The sequence below is a fragment of the Belonocnema kinseyi genome, chromosome 6 (assembly GCF_010883055.1).
Source record: "Belonocnema kinseyi isolate 2016_QV_RU_SX_M_011 chromosome 6, B_treatae_v1, whole genome shotgun sequence".
Classification (NCBI taxonomy): Eukaryota; Metazoa; Arthropoda; class Insecta; order Hymenoptera; family Cynipidae; genus Belonocnema; species Belonocnema kinseyi.
Genome location: NC_046662.1, coordinates 93563178 through 93574859, shown reverse-complemented (window position 1 = coordinate 93574859; position 11682 = coordinate 93563178). Strand labels below are relative to the sequence as shown.

Here is an 11682-nt window from a genome sequence, read left to right as displayed (position 1 = left end):
TATCTATAATAATAGAGCCTCGGTGGCTCAGTTGGTTAGACACTCGGACTTCACCTCAGAGGTCCGGGGTTCGATCCCTGAGTCGATACTTCTGGAAATTTTTCAATGTATCTTTACGAAGGTTCTGGTGGTTCGGCACCCACCTTAAGCTGTAGGTCCCCCCATCGTGTACTTGACTGCAACTCAGTCCGTCAATGATGGGGTAAAAACCAGGCATTGTCCAATATATCTGGGCAGAATGCTCTCATCAGATCACTTGATTGCATTACAAAAATACGTCCGTGACTGATGATACATAACGGGACAGCCCCGTGCAAAATGATCAAACAAAAATCCAACTAACCAAAAATGCCTTCGGCATGTTGGGCAGTATAAGCCTGTGACAACATTTCAATACGGAAATGTTTATAATAATAATAATTATACAGTTATATTATAAACAGTTACGAGACTATTTTAACAGCAAACGAAATGTTGCGCTTTACAGAACCATCTGTCAAGCGGATCTTCAATACACGCCCTTAAATTTGTCCTGAGATGGGGCCTTGAATATCAGGGCAGAAACCATAGAGGAATTAGAAATACAATGGAGGCAGAAAGCCATCCATGGCGAGCACCTAAAACACGTTAGATCAAAGTGAAGTGGATAGTGAGGCATCTAATATTTGGCTAAGAAAGGGTGTTCTGTATCCAGAGACGGAAGGATTCGTCATTGCTAAACAGGACAAGGTTGTCAGCACCAGAAATTATCGCAAACACGTGTTACATCAAGACGTGGTTGACCGGTGCCGATTATGTGGAGATACCAACAAATCCATCAAGCACATTATTGATGGCTGTCGCGTAATGGCTCAGAGAGAATGTACGCATAGACATAATGATGTAGCGGGCATTATACATCAAAAACTTGCCCTAAACTTAGGACTCTTAAAAGAATGGGTGCCCTTCTATAGATACATTCCAATGCCCGTTTTAGAAAGCGAAGATTACATCTTATATTTGGATGTTACTATCCAAACGGACCATTACATCCGGGCCAATTGACCTGACATCGTGATGCGAAAAAAAGGTGGAAGAGTCTACATCATCGACATTGCTTGTTCGCTTAACCGAAATTTGCAGTCAACCTATACAACCAAGATCCACAAGTATAGCGAGTTAAGGCATGAAGTAAAGATCATATGGAGGAATGTGAATCATGCATCCATTCATCCCATTGTGATTTTGGCTACAGGCAATGTGCACGCAAGATGAACTGAACATCTTGAACATTTAGGAGTCAGTAGGGTATTGGCAGCAGCTCAGAAGGCGGTTTTATTAAACACCTGTCGCATTGTAAGAAACTTTCTTGATCATCAGGAAGCGAGCGACTAAAAACCCGTGGAGTGGCAGATGGTATCTCTAAGAAAGCATCCAAAGGTGACTGTTGTCACCTCCAAAGCTCGTGGCCGCTCGATATTGTATACCTACAACATCATCGCAAGATGATGTTCTGGTGGTTCGGAACCCACCTTAAGCTGTAGGTCCCCCCATCGTGTACTTTACTGCAACCCAGTCCGTCAATGATGGGGTAAAACCAGGCTTTGTCCAATATGTCTGGGCAGACTGCTCTCATCAGATCACTTGATTGCATTATAAAAATGCGTCCGTGACTTATGATATATACTGGGACAACCCCGTGTAAACATGATCAAATAAAAAATCCAACTCTAACCAAAAATGCCTTCGACATTTTGGGCAGTATAAGCCTGTAATAACATTTCAACACAGAAGGTCCGGGGTTCGATCCCTGAGCCAGTACCTCTAGAAATTTTTCAATGTACCTTTATTGAGGTTCTGGTGGTTCGGAACCCACCTTAAGTTGTAGCTCCCCCCATCGTGTACTTGACTGCAACCCAGTCCGTCAATGATAAGGTAAAAACCAGGCTTTTTCCAATAGGTCTGGGCAGACTGCTCTGATCAGATCACTTGATTTCATTATAAAAATGCGTCCGTGACTGATGATATATACCGGTACAGCCTCGTGCAAAATGATCAAATAAAAAAATCCAACTCGAACTAAAAATGCCTTTGACATGTTGGACAGTATAAGCCTGTGACAACATTTCAACACGGAAATGTTTTTTATAATAATAATAATAAGAGCCTCGGTGAGCCTCTTAAAAACCTCGGTGGCTAAGTTGTTTAGACGCTCGGACTTCACCTCAGAGGCCTGGGGTTCGATCCCTGAGCCAGTACCTCTGAAAATTTTCCTATGTACATTTACCGAGGTGCTGATGGTTCGGAACTCACCTTAAGCTGCAGGTCCCCCATCGTGTACTTGACTGCAACCCAGTCCGTCAATGATGGTGTAAAAAGCAGGCTTTGTCAAATATGTCGGGGCATACTGCTCTCATCAGATCACTTGATTGCATTATAAAAATGTGTCCGTGGCTGATGATATATACCGGGATAGTTCTGTGCAAAATAATTAAATAAAATTCATCTCTTAAACCAAATAATGCCTTTGAAATTTTGGGCAGTAACCGTTTTTAACCTGTGACAATATTTTAAATTTTCATAATAATAAGCTTGGCGTAGATATATGGCCACTCCAGAGTCCCAGAGCTCTTGCTCTTGCAGTGAGCCAGGTTGAATTAGGCTAACTAACCCATTGGAACAAAATATACGGTTACGTAGCCAGTATCGCGCAGTGCCACTTACAATAGGCATCTCTCGGATGGAGGCCATGGTTCAGTCGGGAGTGGAAATAGGACTTAACCAATGCGACGACCAGGCAGTGGACCCTGATAAACGCGTTAATATATTTTTAAATGGTTGGACTAACTCAGAAGGGAAATCCTTACTTGGTGGCCAGGTACTTCACCGGCGCAAAGAGGATACATGCAGAGGTTGAGTGAATGTTTGGTCAATATGCACCCGGAATATTCTCATAAAATGCCTCAGTATTTAAGGTATCCGGTATCTTTCTTACAAAAAGGGGGATATGAAGCTCTTTATCTCATAGAACAAGACCATCATCCTTCAGCGAACATACCACCCGCTCCAGCAAGACCCAGAAAGACCACCTTTGCAGATAGCCTATTGTGTCATCATGAGACCTAGGAGATGAAATACGTACTAAAAAGTCTTTCTCAGGTTGGAAAAATTATCTAAAATTAATACTGCTCTCCCCGATTTTCTCTCTGAAGATGTTAATCTCTACAATTTAAACTGTGTAGGTGACGAGAAGGCTGTCTCCCTGCTTAGCAGAAATATAATTAATGATACTTCAGTACGCCTAAGCAAGACTCCCGAGTGTAATGCACAGCTTCAGTTAAAAATTACAACGGCGAGACGGCATGCATCAAATGTTTATTGCGTTCAGATCAAATAACAGGCTAAACAAGTGTAAATTGTTGACCATCAAGCAGCACTGAAAGCAAAAAATAAGAGCTTTTTTAACGGCCGAAGAGCGCTGCTGAAGAAATAAAGAATGATGTCACTGAAACTAAGAACTTTTCAGCGCCAGGGCTAGATTAAAAGAACAGCTTTGGTTGAAGGAGTCCAATTCCATGCAGCAACATCTAGCTAGTATATTTAATACTTTCTTAAACGGAGAACAACTCAGCCCGTAGTGGTTGGTACAAGGTCGCATGGCACTAATCTCTAAAACCGGAGATTTTTTAATCCCAAAGTACTGCCGGCTCCTGACTTGTTAAAACACTAGCTACAAGCTATTCAGTGGCATCCACAAAGACAGGATATTAACATCTATCCAGCCTATCTATTGCACTATGGAGTGCAATAGTCGAACAACGTAGATACCAGAGAGGGCTGTAAGTTTAAAGGGAGATCCTGCTAACAGACAAGTGCATTATCCTGGATTCTATCAGGTATGGATGCAATCTATCCAGGACTTGGATTGTCTACTGGAGGGCGTCGTATACTTACCTGCAATCTCCCTCTTGCTTCTATATATTATACTCCGAGGCAAAAGCGATGGACAACTATGTAGCAACTAAACAGAATAGAATTTAAGGTCCACCCACTTTTATACATAGACGACCTTTAACTATTTACATCTTTAAAAGATGACCTTAGCATCCTTGCTGCGGCGGTAAATAGGTACTCTAATGCGATTGGCTTGAGCTTTGGACTGGAAAAGTATACCTGCGTCCACCTACACATTGGAATACGATAAACTACATTATTGCGTGACGATCAGGAAATTTAACTCATAGGTTAAAGTACAATTCAATATCCTAGATTTGGAAAAACATATGCATATTTTGGTATACCACAAGCGGAAACCCAAAATGTGCAGTAAAATGGAACATCGATGAGTTGAAGTAACTTGGACGAAGAACACGCAAGATGATGGCAATAAATCGAAGTCATGATCCTATATCTTGCATACCTCATATATACCTCCCTAGAGGTCAAAGGGGTATAGGTTTTCTGAGCTTGGAGTGTATTTATTGAAGAATGGTTCTGGCGGTTCTGGCTGCAGCCTGCTCAATGCCAAATAGCTCAGATTCTCTTGCGTGTCTTGCGTAAATGTCACTCTCTTTCTCACCTTCTAAGATAGAAGCAGCATGAGTCTACAAATTCTATATAATGAAATATATATAATAATAGACGGTAGCTTTAAGAAATGATGGTAAGTGTAAGAAAGAATGGTAGTTATGAGAAAGGTGGTAACTTTAAGAAAGCACCCAGAGTCGCCTGTTGTCATCTCCAACGTTCGTGGCTGCTGTGTAAGAATAGCAGCGGTAAAAAACGATCTGAAAACAACATTATGCTCCTAATCGGGTACCCACAAAATCATCTCGAAAGATTTTAAACATTGTAATAAATTAACTTATAACATCTTCATCTGATCAGTCACAAGACTTGATCCGTAGCTTTGACGAAAAACCGGGTTTACCCGAGAAGAAGTTAACAAAATATATCATAATACAAATAAAAGTATAATAAAAGTAAACATTTTGTAGCAATTACAAAAAAGATAATAAACCAAAAAATACTATTATATAGAATAATAAAAGTGCCTCTAAGAACGAAGACAGAGGTGCCGATTGACAAATACCAAACTACACTATGCTCCTAATTTTTTATTAACAACATCGTCGCAGAAGGTTTCAAGTAGCGGATTGAATTAATTTATAGCATTTTCATCGCATTAAGCACTAAACATAATATGGATGATCAAAAACCAGATTAACTCAAAAAAAAGTTAAAAAAATAATAAGGACCCATTTGAAATGAAAATGAGTGGACTTATTGGCATAATTAGTTTTTTAATTTTTTAAACTCCAGCTAAAACTTACTTCATCTGTCCCTATTTATTACTAATCAAAAATTACACAACAACAAAATATATTTTAGTTTTATTGAATTAGTTTTTTAGTATTTTTCTGTTTAAACTGCAAATATTTTTCCATGTGAAAGATAAGTGAAAACTGTTAAAATTAAAAAAATTTCCATAAGAGGTGTATTCATAACAATTTTTAAAAGATTGTATGATAACTTCCGATTAAACTAACGGAATTAAAAGAATATAAAGGTGATTTTCTATTCAATCCAACTAAGGTTGGTGTTTATGTACGTATTAAGAAGGATTGAAAACAGTTTCAGGATGAGCATCTGATTCATTGGATTGAGTGCTTGGATTAAGAAGGGTTAAAAAGTGGTTCCAAATGGAACATTATGTTAATATACAGATTAAAATGAATTGAAAGTTGGGCTGAAAGCTGTTTTTGATTTACTATGATTGGCTTCGGATTCCCTCTTATTCATTCCGTCTAGTGTTGGATTCAATCGGATTGAACTTCAAGGATTAAACTGGTTTTACGAATAAGCATTATATTATTTCGGAATTGAATCTGGTTTTAAAAACTGTATCAAGATGAGCCTTCGGTTTTTTCAGAGTGGAGACACGAAATGAAAGGTGGGATTGGTATAGATTCGAATCTATTCCGATTGAGTTTGGAGTTGACACAGATTGAAACGGATATTATGCAGTATAGAATTACAGATATAAAAACATCCACGCTTAAGCGGGGGGTCGGCTTCGTCTCTAATAAAATTTTAAGAAATATAATAATTTAAACAAAAACATTGTACTAACATTTCAAGAAATTTTCTTACTCGTAATAATTGTAATTATAAATATTGTGTTACAAAATTAACTTTTTTTGTCGAAAACATCAAAATCCACATTAAAAAGATATGAATGACATTTTTATGGATTCTCATGAACTACAAATCTAAATTAAATCTACCAAACGAATAAGCATTGATGATTTTATACATACCAATAATGGTGCTTAGAATGAGAAGGCCGAGAAAACTGGCGGTGACTATCATGAGGACAAGGTCACGTTGTACCTCAGTGAAATTCCCGATGAAGGTCGAGGTGGCATTTTCGGTTCCATTGTAAACCTCTTGTTCTGCGGAACCGTTCCATATGTAGCCTGCAGATGCGACCAGCAAGCTGGTATTTGGTACGGTTCCACGTGCTGCCATTCCCCATGTCCACCAGAGCCTCTCGCCGCCCATTACTGTACATCGAAAACCAATTATTTCACCTTTATACTAGAGTGTCCATTACATTACCAACAAAAAAAGGAACATTATTTTTTAACTGCACAACACACATATCAATCAGGCCTAAATTCGTCCAAGTGTAATACTATTGGATAGAACCTTGTGAGGGAAAAAAACATATTTTCCACTACGATTTGGATTGGATTCAGTCTCCAACTTCGCGCTCGAATATTTATTCTTTGCATTTGGAATGCTTGAAAAAAACTTGATCAAAAAAATCTCTTTTAGATGGCAGTATTTATATGCGTCTTTATCCTTTGAATTGTTTACTTAATTAAGTATAGTCAACGATTAAATTTCTCAAAGCTCTTTAGGCTTTGACGTACACATTCTTATCGTGACACTCGCGCTGCGCGCTCGATTTCCGACAGGCATTTGTAAACAGGTTTTGTTGAATTTTTTTCTCGTAACTTTTCTCGTTTTTCCACACATTTTTTATGTTTTATTTTTTTTTCAACGTTATTTTTCACGAATAAAACAAAAGGTACGCGTTCTATCAAGAAGTAATTCTTAACGAAATTGTAGATCTTTTTTGGGATAAAAATTTTTGTTAATTCGTCTTCATTCGTATCCTACATAGTTTGTCTACAAAATGGAATTTTTCATTATTTTTTGTGCAAACAAAATTTGAATTTTTAATTTTTGAAGAAAATCCAAAAATTTGTCATAATAATCTTGTAGCTCTTTTAAAAAGAAATGTTTTTCTTCTCTTGACTTTTTTTCATATCGTGCATTTTTTGGCTTAAAATTGTGATTTTCGGTTGATTAAAAAAATTTTGAAAACGCTATATCTCTGAGAATTTTTTTTTTATCGAAAAAAGTCATTAGGATAAATTATTTGTTCTTTTTATACTATAAAAATCCATACATAGAACTTTCAAATTCAGAAAAAAGTGGTCTAAAAATTTTTCAAAATGCGCTCACTTTTTGAATTTTTATCAAAAATGGCTGGTTAACGAACTCGTCTTTTCTTTTAGGATCTAAAAAAAGTTTGCCAAAGATGGATTTGATTCGTTCATTTTTTCGAGAGTTATCGTGTTTACGGACGGACAGCCGGACGTACAGACAGACGCCATCGTGAAAACCTGATTTTCGGATTCAGGGGGTCTCGAAACGTGGAGGTCCGTTGAAAAACTGTGATGTCAAATTTCCGACAATTCTAATTCTTTCGCAATCATAAATGATGAGATTGTAAAACTTTTTTTAATGCTAGTTACCCATAAAAACGCATAAAAGATCTTTAAGAAACTGTTGCGAGACAGTTTTTTTTACTGATATTAACAGATATATAAATCATTTCATAGGCTGATATCCACACGGGTCGAAATATAGGTCCTTTTTATATGCTTCAAAATTTTTGCAGTAGATTTTAAGTTCTCCTTTACACCTCTTATAATCTCTACAATATTTTTAATCCGATTTTAAAACTCTAAAAACTCTTTGATAATTTAAAATTATATTTAGAGTTTTCAAATGTAAAATTATTAAAATTAATATTGAAAATTAACTAAAATATTATTTAATAACTGTTCTTAAATATTTAAAATTATTACTATTTACAAAATATTAATCTGGCCATTCATTAAAATGTACTGCCTTTTATAATGTGAAAATATTTACTAGAGTTCTTCTGAGTTGACAGACAATCTAACATACACTGCATTACCTATATTTATATAAATACAAACACACATGTATTTGCAATATGTTACAACAATAATATATAAGGCATGTTGACATCAAAATAATTTATATTGGCTTTGAATAACACAAAAATATTTTAAAGTGAAATATTGCTATTGATTTTAAAATCAAAGCAATTTTCGGTATACAAATTATCAGAAAAAAAAGTTCGACGCAATTGAATTTGTGCCTACATAGCCAAAAAATAATTATTTAATAATGAATTAATAAATAAGGAATAATTAATTTATAATTAATTTATTAACCATTAATAAATAATTCATCAATAATAAATTAGTAATAATTAATATTTTTGCTTGAATTTATTGGATTGGTTACCGATGGCGCTCTTATATAAAATGATTTTTAAATGTTTCTTTATGATTCTTTAAAACAAAAAATAATTGTAACACAATTACAATTTACCATGGAATTGTAAATTGTAAGTAACAAAAAAGAATAATTTTCTACCCAGAAAGATGAAGTTTTAAAAAAATACATCAATTTTCTCCCAAATACTTTTATTTTTAACTTATACAATATACACTATAAAGCTTAAACCTGCCAGATTAATTTACTACAAAACTGTTGAATTTTAAAGCCAAAAAGATGAATTTCCTGAAAAAAGTATAATTTTCAATATAAAAGTGGACCTACTTCATTTCGATGAATCTGGTTTCGGCCAGAGTTAAACTGCTCGTATTATTAGGAGGTCGAATTGATGTTACTCGTAGTAATTTATAAATAATCAAAATGAACCATTAAAAATTCTTAACCAAAAATATGAACGTTTGAAGGTAAATATTTGTTAAGTACATGTCTTTTAAATTATAAACTTGAAATTCAAATCTACAAAAATGAAAAAACTTATATAATTTGTGACACAACATCATAATTAAAAATGTCAAAATGAAATTTAATTATTTTAAATTTTCTATCTCATAATATTTTTTAAGTGAATAACCTATCCAATTTAAAATTGTAATTACGGTCATATTTTTTTATATTTTAAATCAGACTTTCAATGTTTTTATAAATAAATAAATAAATATGATGGATTAAATTGTCATTTTTTCTGTGTTGAAATACTCTAAGTTGCATAGAGTAATAATAATTGAAGATGCTCCAATATTATATAACGTATCTGGACTGGTATGGCCCCGATCGGGGCCAGATCAATATTTTTGCACGTAAGATTCATAATTAGTTGATTCATTCTGGATCTTTTAAGAAAATTTAATTAACCTATGCATTATTTGGGTATTTGACAACGAAAAAGTTTTTAAAAATGTGTGAAAAGTCGAAAAATGCCTCATTAATGCATTTGTTTATCAAATTTGTAAAAAGAATTATACAATAAAACAAGAAAATGATTAATTATGCTAAAATTATCATGAAGATCCTAATTCTAAAAGTTGACATCGAATTTTTATGTCAACAAATGCCTGATTATTGCATTTTTTCATTATATTTGTTCTAAAAAATCATTAAATTTTTGCAACTAGTAATAAATGTTGCCCAAATTGTCTTGAAGTTCTCAATTGAAAGGAGTGAAATTGAAAAAAAAAGAATTTTACTGCCGATAAATGTCCGAATAATGTATTTGTTTATTAAATATGTTTTTAAAAAAATCATAAAATAATTCAATAAATTATGCATTTTGCTAGAATTATCATAAAGTTCCTTATTAAAAAAATAATCGATATAATTAAATTTTCTGTCCAAAAATTGCTGACCAATGCATTTGTTTATAAAATTTTTGTGATATTTCAACAATAATGATCTCAAAAAAATGTTAATTATCATGTTTTTATCAACATTTCTTGCAATATAACTCAAGAAACGTAAAATTATGGAAAATCGTAGAAAACATTCTTTAAAAAAAAAATTGTTTATACATTTTTATATTCTTTATTATAAAATATTAGAACATTTTGAAATAATATTACTCTACCAAAATTAGGAGATTTCAACAATCTTTCTGTTAGTTAGGATTCGAATCCTTGGCGAGTTCGATTTTTTAAAGCATTAAAGCGTGCGATTATATGTGTAAGTAACCGTTTGTGAAAATCATTTATTTAATAATGATGAAAAATGAAAATCATATAATAATAATTTCAAAAATAACTTAATTTAATGAATTCGAAAGTGAAATTGAGGCTTCGGATGCAAAAAGGAGATATAGAATTATTTTCTGGAGTGGGGATGCCCCTGAGCACTTGAAAATAAAGTCTTGAATTTGAATTTTTAAGATATATATGCACAATGAAAATTTAATTTCGCATCTTTTTCTCCTTATAAAAAAATTAGTAGTCTTTTCTATTTTTCGAATTGTTTACGAAAAACTGTTTTTTTCTCAGATTAAAATATTTTTAAGTTTTTCACTTCGACTCGCAACGAAATGGGAAGTTTTTAATATTTTGTGATAAAACTTATCAAAAATATTCATTATCATGTTCTGCGACGGATGACGTTACCGAAAGTTCAAAATTTTCATTAAAAAAATTGTTAATAATTTTTCAGTGACATTGCATAATTCGTGCACAAACAACTTCCAACGTTTCGGGAGTCGAAAGAATTTTAAGCAAGCGAAAACTGTCAGTGAGAAAGTTGTTCAGGAAGGTTCAAGGAAGTTTTCTGGAGAGTTTAAGTTTAATTAGAATAGTAGTTAACAAACTGTTGATGTTTTAATTTGCTGACACAATGGATTTTCTCCTGCGTAGACTACGGCCCGGTCGGTAATCCGCTACTCCAACGTTAAGTACAAGTATATCTCACAGCCAGCCAAATTTTGTATAAATCAATGTATAAATTGATATTTTGGTACTAAAGATAATAATTATGTTACAACTCTCCATATAAAAAATAATGAGACAAATTTTTCCAAGGAATAACGTATTTCAGTTTATAAAATTCAAGTTTCCTTGTTTATCCAAACGATTTTCATTTCACCAAAATGTTTCTGATGTAAAAGACAACCATTTAGTTTGTTCACGGGAAATATAAGTTTTGAAAATACTATCCACATTGCTACATATTTTGGTTTTTCGACGCGTTTTTTAAAAGAATTTATAACAATATTTTATAAAACCGCACTGTTTTATTTTATTTTTTCAATTTTGCAAACAGCGCTTTCAAAAATAGTTGGACCAAAAATGTAATATTTATCAAATATTAATTTTCCTCCATGATTTACATTTTTCCATACAGAATAATAATGTATATATTTAATAATATTACCGTTATCATTAGTGCGATACTTGGAAAAATATTTTAATATTTTTTTCAAGATATTTTTCATGTCTATTAAGCAAGAAATAATTTATTAATTTATTTTTAGATACCGCATTTCTGCTGCATTTAGGATCATTTATTTTCCACAAACTATCATTTTCCTTTCGTTTTCAA

The 11682-nt window shown here is 33.4% G+C and overlaps 1 protein-coding gene across 3 annotated transcripts in view; it reads right to left on the bottom strand.

Annotated features, from left to right (window-relative positions):
- LOC117174442 (5-hydroxytryptamine receptor-like) overlaps positions 1–11682 on the bottom strand; it is a 554399-nt gene that overhangs the window by 426043 nt on the left and 116674 nt on the right. For 2 of the 3 annotated variants that reach the window (XM_033363567.1, XM_033363568.1), the window contains exon 3: positions 6300–6545. In XM_033363567.1, coding sequence (XP_033219458.1) covers positions 6300–6543 — 244 coding nt within the window. In that variant the 5' untranslated portion in view covers positions 6544–6545. Of the gene's footprint in view, positions 1–6299; positions 6546–11682 lie in introns of those variants that run through there. The other variant, XM_033363569.1, reaches the window with a different exon arrangement.